The sequence below is a fragment of the Mesoplodon bidens genome (assembly GCF_964165515.1).
Source record: "Mesoplodon bidens genome assembly, chromosome: 9".
In the NCBI taxonomy this organism is placed as follows: Eukaryota; Metazoa; Chordata; class Mammalia; order Artiodactyla; family Ziphiidae; genus Mesoplodon; species Mesoplodon bidens.
The window spans coordinates 73,880,894-73,893,833 of record NC_138166.1 but is presented as its reverse complement, the minus strand read 5'-3'; the positions used below and the strand labels follow the sequence as shown (position 1 = coordinate 73,893,833).

Below are 12,940 nucleotides of genomic sequence, written 5' to 3'. Positions count from 1 at the left end.
GGGCCCGTGAGCCATGGCCGCTGAGCCTGCGTGTCCGGAGCCTGTGCTCTGCAGCGGGAGAGGCCACAACAGTGAGAGGCCCGCGTACCGCACACACAAAAAAAATTCACCTTTGATAATCTTACAAGAAATTGTCTCCTGCTTTCCACCACAGGTTACTTTCCTTTTGTGAATGTCAGCAGATGGTCACCTAGGAACAGAAGCGTCTCAAATTGCAGTGAAAAAAGTACTATGTTAACGCTGGGAAGCTGCCTGCACAAATTGTTCCTCATGTGCTGCAGGCCCCTCATATTGTGTAGCGCATCCTACAGCCTGAGCCAACGGGGAGAAATCAGTTTCTCTACACAATTTTCAATTTGATTGAGAGATCAGGTGATGAGCAAAGCAAGTAATACTGATGAATTATGTGGCATTTGCACATGATGTTGGACCAATATGTGTAGAAGCCAAACTACCACAGTGATGGAAAGAGATTAGTCACAATACCCAGAAAAATGACTACCTGTGGCTAAATCCTGTGGAGCAATGATGCCTTACTTTTCTAAAGAAGTTCCCAATTCCTTGGTTCTTTAAGTGCTGCAACAGATGTAAATGGAAGATAAGCACATTTGGTATAAGAAGCTGTGATCAAAATCCTTGGTAACCTTATGGCATAGACTGATGATCTGGGCAAATGTCAACAGAATACTGAATTGCTGCTTTTGGTCCTGGGTGATCCCTCAGAAAAAACAGATTCCTCAGAAAGAATAGATCCCTCAGAAAGAATAGAACACATCAAGTGTTTTTATCACCCTGTGCTACCTGGACTGTAATTTTAGGACTACACTCTTAAAATTTACAATCTTATCTTACACCTACACTGCTGAGTAAGACTGAAAAACTTCTCAGGGGAGGAGAACAAAGGGAAGGTGGGCTGAATGCAAATAAACTCCATATGTAGCTTTCTGCCTTGCAGTCCTTCATTCTGTCAGTCTTTGCATTACTGTATAGAAAGCATCTTTCTCAAGTAAAGCCAAGCTTCATGGTGAAATGCCAAAAATAGAAGTGACTGGATTCCCTTGGCCTACATTGCCTCTTTAAGATATGTCTGTTACTGGAAGATGTGAGCATCTGGCAGTGCTACTTCAATTTATGATTACCAGCTAGAACAGGAAAGTACCACAAGGTGGGGGAATTTACCACAGGTTGTCAATCAACCGGCACAATTTATAGAAGCTGTTGGCAAAATTAATGTTACTTCAACTACCTGTGTCTATGAAGTCTCCAGATTTTTCTGATGCTTTTGCTGGGCACTGTAAATTGGCAAAATTTTTACAAACACTAAGGTAAAATCCAGGAGATTTTGACTGTCTGTAGAAAACATTAATTCTTTAGCAAAAAATGGAGTCTTCACCAAAGCAGATATAAATATATTAAGCTGACAAAAATTTTAAAAAGCTTTGAGCAACTGAAGAAAAGGGGATAAAAGTATAAAAAGCAGACAGTGCATGTGCACAAAAGCACATGCACACCACAAAAAATAGCTATCTGGAACCATTAAATTTAGAGGCGAACAGCCCTGCACTCTACATTAGCCCCAAAGTATACTGCACTGGGAATACTTATACTAAAAATTATTTGTTGTTTATCTTAAATTCAATTTAACCAGGCATCCTATATTTTATCTGAGAACACTGCCTACAACCCCTCTAATTTCCATACGTTGGACATTTTTCCCACATAGTTATCTCCTCCAAGGCAGGAGACACTAGTGCAGAGATTTCCCAAATCTGGATGCCTGGTTGATTTGCTGGGAAAGCTTTTGAAAAAATACAGATTCCCATGTTCCATTCCAGACCTACTGAATCAATCTCCAGAGGACTGACATCTAGAAATCTGTATTTTTTAAAATCTCCCCACCTGATTCTGATAGGCTGCCAGATATTGTACCCACTGCCCTGTAAGGGACTGTATATGCAAAATTTGAGGCATTTGGTCCTCTGAAGAAAAGAATCATAGGTTTCACCTGACTCTCAAGGAATGTGATCCCAAAAAGGGTCACTGTCTTAGAGACCAGCAGTAAAGTTAAAAAGAGCTATTATGAATTTTTCTACTTCAACTACAAGAATTATTTGACATTGTTTCCCATAACTCTCTAAAAATTGCCTATGTCTTTTTGAGAGTTAAAAGTAAAATAAAAATAGAAAAAATACTTTTTAAAACTCGATCATTATTTAAATAGTTTATGATCAAGTGATCATTAATTGCATGTCTGTGTTATAGACTAATTTATTTTAATCGAGTATACGTAAGAGACGTAATTTGTTTTGATGTTTTCCTTAAGAATTTTTTTCATTTATAATTATCATTTTGAATAGTAATTAAAAACAGGGCCCATATCACTTAATCTACAACTAGGTCATCCACTGAATTCAACAATATTTGAATTCAACTGAATCCACTGAATTCAACAATATTTCTTTAAATATGTTCTTATCATTTATTTAAAATATTAAGAAATCTATGAATCCAAAGTAGGCATTCATTATCACTAACTGAGAAAGTTATACAAACTATTATTTATATTTTCATTTTTTTTCTGTCCTCTGAATCATTCCCCTCAGCCCACAAACACTCCTAAAGTTTTTCTATCTAAAAAAAAAAGTGTCCCTAAAATGAAACAGTAGGAAAAAATGAAGTAGTATCGACTCTTTCTCTTGTGTTTCATTACTGAATTTTTTTCAAGAATGATTTATACTTTAATAGGGGAAGGCGATTAAGATGTACAAACTTCCAGCTGTAAAATAAATGAGTCACAGGGATATAATGTATAGCATACGGAATACAGTCAATAATATTGTAATAACTTTGCGTGGTGACAAATGGTAACTAGACTTATCGTGGTGACCATTTTGTAATGTATAAAAAATATCAAATTACTTCATGGTACACCCAAAAAGCACATCCAAAACTAATACAATATTGTAAATTATACTTCAATTTTAAAAAGCTTAAAAAATTAATTAAAAGACTAATAATATAGGGGAAAAAGTAATTTATACTTACTGTCTCCACTTCTTATCCTTTAGTCAACATTTATTGAGCACCTAATACAGTGAAACTCAATCCTGGTGGCACATTCAAACCATATGGGAAGCTTTTTTTGAAAAAAGTACAGATGCTCCAGGCCTCACCCATGAGTGAAGCCTGTGCATCCATGTTTCTTTATAAACTCTCCAGTTGATTCTAATGTGCAGCCTGAGTTGAAGTCACTGATATAATATATGGCACACACTCTACTGCAATTACAAAGATGAATAAGACACAGGGCCTGTCCCTGAAAAACGCAGGAAATAAGAACATCAGGAAACCTATTAAAATTGGTAAATGTTACAACAAAGGTATGTACAAACTGCTGAGGGAACAGAGATAGGCAAGGATACAAAAGAAGGTGAGGGAGGTCTTTGAGTATGGTTACTGAACTACAATGCACACAAGACTGAAAGGCCATTAAACTGCTCTCTTAAAGGCCAGCAATGATCTCTAGTCTACCACTTAAAATAGTCGGCCTCATCTACACCAGTTTTACCATATGCAAGATACAGATAATAACAAGGTTGCTCTGACAACTGAGAAATTAATACAGTAGATATTGGCATATAGGAGATATAATTTGTTTCTCATCCCTTTCTCTTAAAGCCAAAGGCTCTTCTCAATTCTATATTCCTTTTTAATCTCTCTGCAATACTGCACTGCTCCTTCTGGAAATTCTCTTCAAGTTCTGTGAGATGAGCACCTACTCTGTGCTAGGTATACACTTCTACTTCAAAGGTCACTCCTCACCTTCTAGTTTCTCTCCTTCTCTTATGCCTTAAATGAAAGTATCCAAAAGTATATGCTCTCTGCCCTCTTCTCTCCTATGTCTGAACTTGTTCTGCTAAAAGCTATTCCAATCTCGTGGCTTTAACCCACAAAGAGAGGATTTCCAAATCTATATAACCTCTGGGCCTGATCTCTTTCCAAGCTCCATTTCCACATCTCCATATCTGCTATGCATGTTCACATAAACATTCTGCTAGCATCTCAAACTTAGTAGAACCCAAACAAAATTCACCATTATTCCCCTGAGCTGTGCATCTTCTCTCCTGTGTTCTTTAGCTGTTAGTGGTGGTTCCACTTCCCAGTCAACCAGATTTTAATGTTCAGTTACCTCTGATTCTTCCCTTTCTCTACATTCACTCACCATGTCTTGTTGATTCCAACTCTGAAACATTAGCAATCATTTTTTTCCTCCGTGTCTTGTGAAACTACTTTAAATCAGATCCTAACACTTAACTCAGTTTCCCAACTGGTCTCACTAGCTCCAGTCTGTCTAGACCCGTGGTTCTCAACCAGGGGCAATTTTGTACTACAGGAGACATTTGCGACTGTCGTGACTGCGGTGCTACTGGTATCATGTGGGGCAAGGATGCCCAAACATCCTAAAATGCACAGGACACCCCTACAACAAAGAGTTATCTGGCCCAGATGTCAATAGTGCTGAGGTTGAGAAAATCTGTGCTGTTTAACAGCACAATTCATCTTTGCATCTCTTACTTGCAAAGTACTTGAGATATAACTCATATTTCCTGCTCATTCCCACTTTTCTGTTTTTTCTTCCTATGCTGTGCTCTCTGACATGAGCTTGTACCTCAACTGATACCTACCATCCTCCTAGGCAGAAGTAACTTTTCCATCTTCTGAATGTCCATGAACTTATTGCTTTTTGACCCTGTATAGTATATATGTTATATATGTCTGATTCATCCTTGAATCTGTAGTCTTGCACTGTGTCTACCAAACAGGTAATCAAATCACCAATCTTCAGTGAGTCTAAAACTTAATCTATAGAATCATTACTGCTATTCACAAATACTGCATTTCTCTTCTTCATCCCTGCCCCCTCTGAAATGAGGTTTATAGATATAACTTGCTTAAGCTAATTGAAATCTGAGCAGAAGTGCAGTGAGTCTCTTAGTGTGTGTGTGGGTAGGGGGGAGCTTTAAAACCCAGTATGGTATTCATTGCATTTCTTTCCCACTGCTGTGGAGACAGTGATAAAAAGCCTAAGACTTTTTTTTTGGTTGCGGGGGGAGAGGCAAATTTCACATGCTACATTTTGTAAATTTAAGGTGTACAGCCTGTTACTTTCATACATTTATATAATGTAGTATGATCGCGACTAAAGCAATATTTATCACATCATTGTAGTACAATGGTACTGTCTATATTCATTATACTGTGCATCAGATCGCTATGGTTTATTTACTACTCATTACAAGTCTGTACCCTTAAACACCATTAATCTTATCCCTCCCACCCTCCATTCCCTGGTACCCACCATTTTACTGTTTTTTTAAACAGGTCTGACTTTTTTATATTCCACATATAAGTGATATTGTACAGTACTTGTCTTTCTCTAACTTATCTCACTTAGCACAAGGTGCTCAAGGTCCATGTTGTTGCAAATGGTAGGATATCCTCCTTTCTCATGGCTCAATAATATTCCATTGTGCATATGTATCATATCAAAAAGCCTACGTTTAGACTGAAATCCTCCAAGAGCCTACAACTATGCGACTTTGCAGAGCAGGGCCCTTCTGCTGCTGACCCACACCAGACACACACAAAACGAGTGAGGAGATGCCACGCAAGGCCCCCACCACCAACGCCCTCATGTTGAGATTTCAGTTTGTTTGTTATTGCATTATATCCTTGCTTACCCTGATTCACAATCAATGAGAGATGCATAATTTCATGGGTCACTAAAAAAGGAAAAATGCTACCTGTATCACAAGCCATGATTGTACAATGCAGCCTGATTTCAGAGATCTTAAAATATGGAAAATGATGAGTAGTGAAATCAATGAAATATGGTATATTTGGTAAATGAATAAATGTGGGGGTAGTGCAGTGCAAAAACTATTTCTATTCATTTTCAGTAGAAACATTATGAACTAAAATGTGCAAGAGAAGTTCTCAGCCATAGGGTTCACAGTAGAGCATGTAAATAAATGTCTTAAGAGAAAGAATATGAAGACTGTAGTTCTACCCTTTAGAATAAAATTTATGAAATTTCAACTATAAGTGGTTCTATGGAACCCCTATTTTCTTTGATATGCATCAATCTCTTGCAATAAATTACTGCTTCAGGAAATTAAGCTTTTAGGTCAGGACCACAGGTCAAGTTTTCCCATTATGCTTTTCAACCTTAAAAACTACTTTGTACTCTCTAAGTGTTTTTATTGGGTTGGCCAAAAAGTTCGTTCGGATTTTTCTGTCATATATACCACGTTCTTCTATGTATATAACCACCTTTATTTTATGTAGAAATGACTCCCCAATGTACTGAAAATGTACTACAAATTTGCTTTAGTGTGCAAAGTCTAAAAAACTCCACTAATGCTGCAGCAGCTATCAAGTTTCTGCTTGCTGTAGGAATTTTTACATTTTACTGGTGCAATGACAGAATTCATTCACCTACAGAATGAAATTAGGAATGAATAATTTCTACATTAATCACTTACTGGTTGAGTTTACTTTTTAGTTAAAAAGAACACTACTGATTTTACATTAATTATGATGGAATATAATGGCAGCTTACATTGTTTTTATCAATACAAACAAAACTTCTGAAGCCACATTATGATTGTGTGTGGGAGAGAAGTATACAAATTGCTTATAAATATTTAGCATGTGTAAGTGATTTGAACCGTAGCCAGTATCACCACCTGCACCTCAAGGAGCACCAGAAATTTCATTTAACTACCTAAATCTTTAAAATCTATAACACTATTTAGAAGTGAAAAATGTAGGCATACTAGATTTTCCCTCCAAAACTTACCTTTATATGCTATTTCTTTTCATAAAACTGTTATTTTTTCTTAATTTTGTAAATTCAAAAAAGAAAGACAAATACTGTATGCTGTATGACACATATATATGGAATTTAAGAAAAAAAATGTCATGAAGAACATAGAGGTAAGACAGGAATAAAGACACAGACCTACTAGAGAATGGACTTGAGGATACGGGGAGGGGGAAGGGTAAGCTGTGACAAAGCGAAAGAGCGGCATCGACATATATACACTACCAAACGTAAGGTAGATAGCTAGTGGGAAGCAGCCGCATAGCACAGGGAGATCAGCTCGGTGCTTTGTGACCGCCTGGAGGGGTGGGATAGGGAGGGTGGGTGGGAGACGCAAGAGGGAGAGGATATGGGAACATATGTATAACTGATTAAATTTGTTATAAAGCAGAAAAAAAACTGTTATTTTTTTCTTAATTTTGTAAATTCATTACTCCTTTGTTCATTCACTCACTGAACCACTGTACTCATCACATACGTTGCACTGACAGATGTTAAAGATGACATTTCTGCCCTAACGAATTCAACAGAATACAGGAAAAAAGACAGGTAAACAGATTACTATGCAAAACTGTATTCAATATTAATGATGTGTTACAGCGTTCAGGAGAGAGGGAAAACAGTTGTTCAGGAGAGAGAGAAAACTAGCCATGTGATCTGAGCTAAATCTTGAAGGAAGAGTAATTTTTCATCTTTCAAAGAAGGGGACAGATCGGGGAGCAGTACCAATGCTCAAAGCAGGTAAGTCGTGAGAAGAGAAAAGTAACTAAAATTTATTGTATTTACTACATGCCAGGCAACATTTGCACTTATAGAAGTTTAATGGGGAATATAATTTCTGTTATATCCCCACATTTGAGAGGAAACTGAGGCTGCTGAGAGATTAAATAATTTACTCCATGTGCTAGGCATGGACTAGCATGCAGGTCTCTTTGAATTCACAGCATGATTAAATAACAGTATATATTGGAAATGTCAGAACTATTTAGGTTAGAATGGAATACGAGGACATGAACACCATTTTCAAGAGTTGGGCTTCCCTGTAAAGGCAATGGAGGATCCAGCAACTAAAAGTTTGGGAGTAGAAAAATGATAGGAAGATGGAGGGATCTGTCTAGAAAGTTTATAATAAAAGTCCAGCAGTGGCAAATAAAACAGATATGAGACATTCTTCTAACCCTACTTTTCCTCCCTTAGCTTTATTTTTCCTTCAACTGTGTAGTCAACAGAACAGGTACAATCAATTTGCATCCTGTTCATACAGTACAAGTTTGTTACTAAACAACAGTAGTTCATAACATAAATTGTTAATGGTCTGGTCAATTGAGAGGTTATAAATCAAATATTAATATAAATGAACTTTTCAAGCAAGAAATAATTTCTGTAAGACATATTCTGATGGAAGTGACAAGGTTTGGAAACTGACTGTAAGGTACAGAGAGCACAAGGAAGAAAAAAGTTAAAGCTGAAGTTAAAAGCCTGGATGACTCGAATAATGGGAACAGAGTCATAAAGAGAAATACGAGCAGAAAGAGATGGGTATTTGCCCTGCTTTGTGTAGGGACAAAGAGGAGGGGAGTTTATGAATTTACTTTCAGGCAGGTTCCATCTGAGCATATCTCCTTAACTGTCTTCTGTGAATAGGACCAGCAGATAAAAATGTGTGACCAGGGCTTCCCTGGTGGCGCAGTGGTTGAGAGTCCGCCTGCCGATGCAGGGGACACGGGTTCGTGCACCGGTCCGGGAAGATCCCACGTGCCGCGGAGCGGCTGGGCCCGTGAGCCATGGCCGCTGAGCCTGCGCGTCCGGAGCCTGTGCTCCGCAACGGGAGAGGCCACAACAGTGAGAGGCCCACGTACCGCAAAAAAAAAAAAAATGTGTGACCAGTGCTAAGGGGAGAAGCAGGGCTGAGCTAGGTACTTGAGACACCTGCAAAGATACAAAAGCTGAAGCTATGTGAGCGGATCACTCTACTCACTGGGGGAATGGTAGAAGAGGTTGGTGGGGGGCAGGGGCGGTGGTAGGTGTCTTCCAAAGCTTCGAGTGACTTCCAGGATTTCTCACTTACAGAGCAGTTTGGGAATAGTTCTTATCTGAGCCTTATACCATAATTTCATATAATTTCAATCACAAAAAATGCTTTACTGTACAGTGCAGCTGACCCAGGAGGGGAAAACATGAACTGTTCTAGCCTAGAGTTTCTATAACTATGTAAAAAGGTCTGTAGGACACACCACAACAAATGAATAACTTTAAACAACTTCATTGTGCTTCTTCAGATAATTTTATTTCCTACTAACCCAGTGGCCAAAAGTGAAAAGGTTATTACATTTCATACCGGTATCCTCAAAAAGCAACTGTATATAATTGAAAAAAGCAAAGATATTATTCTAGATTAATTTTTTAAATGCTTCCTACCACAGGACATATATGAAACTACACCAACAGCATAAAACTTTTAAATGTGTCAAACAATAATAAACTTTGTTCTAAAACGATCAAAACACAAATTAAATTTAAAACCCAACACTATTTAGTGTTTGGCATTTACAATTTCTATTAAAAACAAAGAGAACTATTGTTTCTCCCTTTTCCAAATTAAGCTGTCAAATTTAACACAAAGAGATAAATCCAGAAAAGGATTCTACCATCAACTGTTAAGAAGTGTAATGTCACAAGAGCATCAACTTTGGATTCAGACAAACTCAGGCTTAAATACCGCCTTTGCACTTCCTACTTAGATGTCCTTCCGTGAATTACTTAAAGCTTTTAAAAATTTATTTTACTTATTTGTGAAATGGTAATAATCAAACCTAGCTCAAACTTACAACAAATTAACAAATGTATTGTCTTACTGAACCAGGAATATACAAAGTATGGTACTACATAAGTCTTAACAGCTTCCCTTCCGTATTTCCACAATCAGTAATGGAAATTCCAAGAGCTTTAAATTAAGTATTAAAAACTTATTTTTGAAAATTACAAACGAGGTGTCAGAAAAAGTCAAGTGATTTAAATATTAGTTTAAAAAATACCACCTTTAAATCCTATTTCTGATTCTACATGCAAGATCCTCCTCCCAAGAGATTAAAAAGAACATTTAAGTAAAGTGACAAGACTGTTAGAATTTCACTTACCAGTTACTTGAATTTAACCTCACAGTTTGGTTAATATTTTTCTTAAATTACTAAAAGATGTAATCAGAAATTTATATGCAAAATATACACAGAATAGTCTTATAAAACTCGAAATAAAAACAAAACCACAAAATTCCTTCAAATTGGAGTTTTCATTCATTTACTGTTAAAACATGGTGTTAGGCGAGCACAGAGAATAAGACCCCTTCCCACCCAGCCCCACACCTTTATGGAGCTTAGTGCCCTGAGAGTGCCAGATGACAAGAAATCCTGTCATATCATTTTGAAAAAACTTTGCTATTTTAGGTCTTTACAACACATGGCAGGCCTATATTAACTCCCACACTGAGTACTCTCTCCTCAGCTAGATTTCTAGCCACTTGAGCTACTAATCACCACTTACCAACAGCAGAATAAAAAACATGACAATCCCTTTAAAAAAAACTTTTTAGCACTACTTAATTTTAAATGTGTGTGAGCACCTGCATACATTTTCAGTTACCCATTTATGGTTATTTACCAATATTACACGTGTGAATACTGCACAGCAACTTTTGTGTACACAGGGATCTGCCTACCAGGCCTGTGGATTATGGAGAATCTTGCTGCTCTCCCCATTTTGTCGTTTTATTATCACTTTCACCAAAGAGCACAGAGGTAAAAAAGATTTCCGAAACTGAAGATAAGGCTGACTGCTGCACGTTCACATCAGGAAGAAGACAGAACATGACATTTCAGTACAAGAACACAGGATATAAAAACAGTTGGAGCAGAGCGTTCCAGCCGAAAATATCCGTGAGGATTTCTTAAACACCAGTTATGTGTTTGTGTTTCATACATGGCTGTACTGCTTTGGAACTTAAAAATGAGCCCTGTTAAATTAAGAGTGGAGTCTTCGAAAACTGTAACTATCTTATTCATAGTTATGTCAGTTACTTCTGAGTTTGAGAAACATCAAGGACCTGTGTAGGAAATACTCAAAATTAGGAGGGTTCCCCCGTGTCCCAAAACACACTCTGGAGAATGGGGCCTCACAGAGGCCAAAGGAAACCGCGAATAAGAGAGATCCAGTTCAATGATCAGATTTCTTACTTCAAATGCCTGAGAACTTAAGTCGTTCATCTGGTTCCAATGCTGTCACAGCATCTAAGATACAGTAAAAGGAGTTCCACAATCTCCCCTCTTCGGAAGAAGTCCTAGCAGGACCACGGGGCGCTACCAAGTCGGCCCCCAGGGCGGCTACTGCCAACAAGAGTAGCAAACAACCGTGGGGAGGGGGGGTGTCTTTTTATGAGCAACTTCGTTGCCTACAGCTAAAACCGAAAAAGAAAAAAAAAGAGAGAGAGAGAGAGAGAGACTTCCACGGCTAAAGGGAAAAAAACGTAGGACCCAGGAAAGAAAGCAGTTTGCTTGTGGGAGGATAGAGTAGAAGAGAGAAGTGAAGGTCAGCTTCCTAAGCAATTTTTCCCCCTTAGCCCTCACCCCGGCCACCCTCTCCGGCCAGGCCATCGGGCTGGGTACTGTCCTTGGGCCGCTCCCAGACCGGGACCCAGACCCCTCTGCAGTCCCCGACCCGGGCGCAGGGCCCCCGTGGCCCATGCGCGGGGAGAGGGTCCCCAGCGGCCGCCGCCCGCCGCGCCCCCGGCCCCCGCCCGCCGCCGCCGCCCAGCTCCCGCTACCTATTTTCGGAGCACACACCCTACAAGGAGCGGAGCGAGCAGGCCTGGCGGAGACCTGCCCCCGCGCGGGGCCTCGGGTGACTGACAGGGGCAGGCACTCGGGCGCAGCGAGGAGAGGGGAAGGAAGGGCAGCCGCGGGCACCGACCAATGCCCTTCCCCGGCGGCCACACTCCGGGCTGATACGGCGGGGCTCTACTGGCTTCCCGGACCGATGGGCTCTGCCGCCCCCGCGGCCCTTACCTTCTCCTCATCAGACAACTGCTCCTCCAGGTCCGCCATTTTCCTTCTGGCGACAAACCGCGGCGGCGGCGGCAGCAGCGGCCACCTGACTTCCCCCTTTCGGTGCGGTCCTCCGCGCCGCGCGACCCCGACAAGGGAGGGGCCCACAGCTCCGGCCGCCGCGCACGCGCCCCGGGAGCCCCGCCTCCCTCCGCCCGCCTCACGGGGCCAGAGCAAGGCTGTGCGCGTGCGCGGGTGCCTCGGAGGCCCGGGAACGGGGAGGAGTTGCCTACTGCCGCCTGAGGCAGGCTTGTCAGTATCCTGAGTCTAGGATTCTTTCCCCACCAGTGACCGTATGGGCCCAGTCTGCGACGAGTACATTCTGAGCCCTTGATTATACTCCCATCAAATCCTGAACTCCGCCAGCTAAAATGTGAGAAAGTGCACAAATAGCTTTTAAACATTCTGGTTTAAAAAAAAAGATTACGAGAAAAATATTCGGCCTTCATTAAAATATGCACATACAACCCAGTACATAATTGGAAGATGTTCTGGATATATTCATTAAAGAAGTAACTGCTGGTCCTTGATTGTGTGTGGGATACTGTGTTCGCTTCTGGAGATATACAATGTTAAGCAAAAGCCAGAGAAACCTCAGTTCTGAAGAAACTCATTGTCTATTCCTTAAACGAACATATTAAAAAGTTGGGGAAGGCTCTGCACTATTGCAGCGGAATAAAGAGTTATGTTAAACATAGATCGTACCCTTCTGAATAGGGTGGCCAGATTAAATACAGAAAAGCCCAGTAAAAGTTGAATTTCAGATAAACAATGAACATATATTTTAAGTATAAGTATGTCCCATGATGCATTTGAGATATACCAATTATTCATTGTTTTCAAATTTTACTGGATGTCTGCTAATTTTATTTGCTAAATCTAACCCTACTTCTGAATCTTCAAGTTTAGCAAGAGAGTGAAGATGTAGTTAAAGCTGTATATATGAATTGGCTAGGAA

General features: G+C 39.8%; 1 protein-coding gene across 1 annotated transcript in view; it reads right to left on the bottom strand.

The window, feature by feature from the left end:
• CAPZA2 (capping actin protein of muscle Z-line subunit alpha 2) overlaps nucleotides 1-12,099 on the bottom strand; it is a 57,587-nt gene extending 45,488 nt beyond the window's left edge. The window contains exon 1 of the mRNA XM_081244916.1: nucleotides 11,944-12,099. Within this exon, the coding sequence (XP_081101042.1) occupies nucleotides 11,944-11,982 (39 nt within the window). The 5' untranslated portion in view covers nucleotides 11,983-12,099. The remainder of the gene's footprint in view (nucleotides 1-11,943) is intronic.
• Between the last annotated feature and the right edge of the window lie 841 nt (nucleotides 12,100-12,940).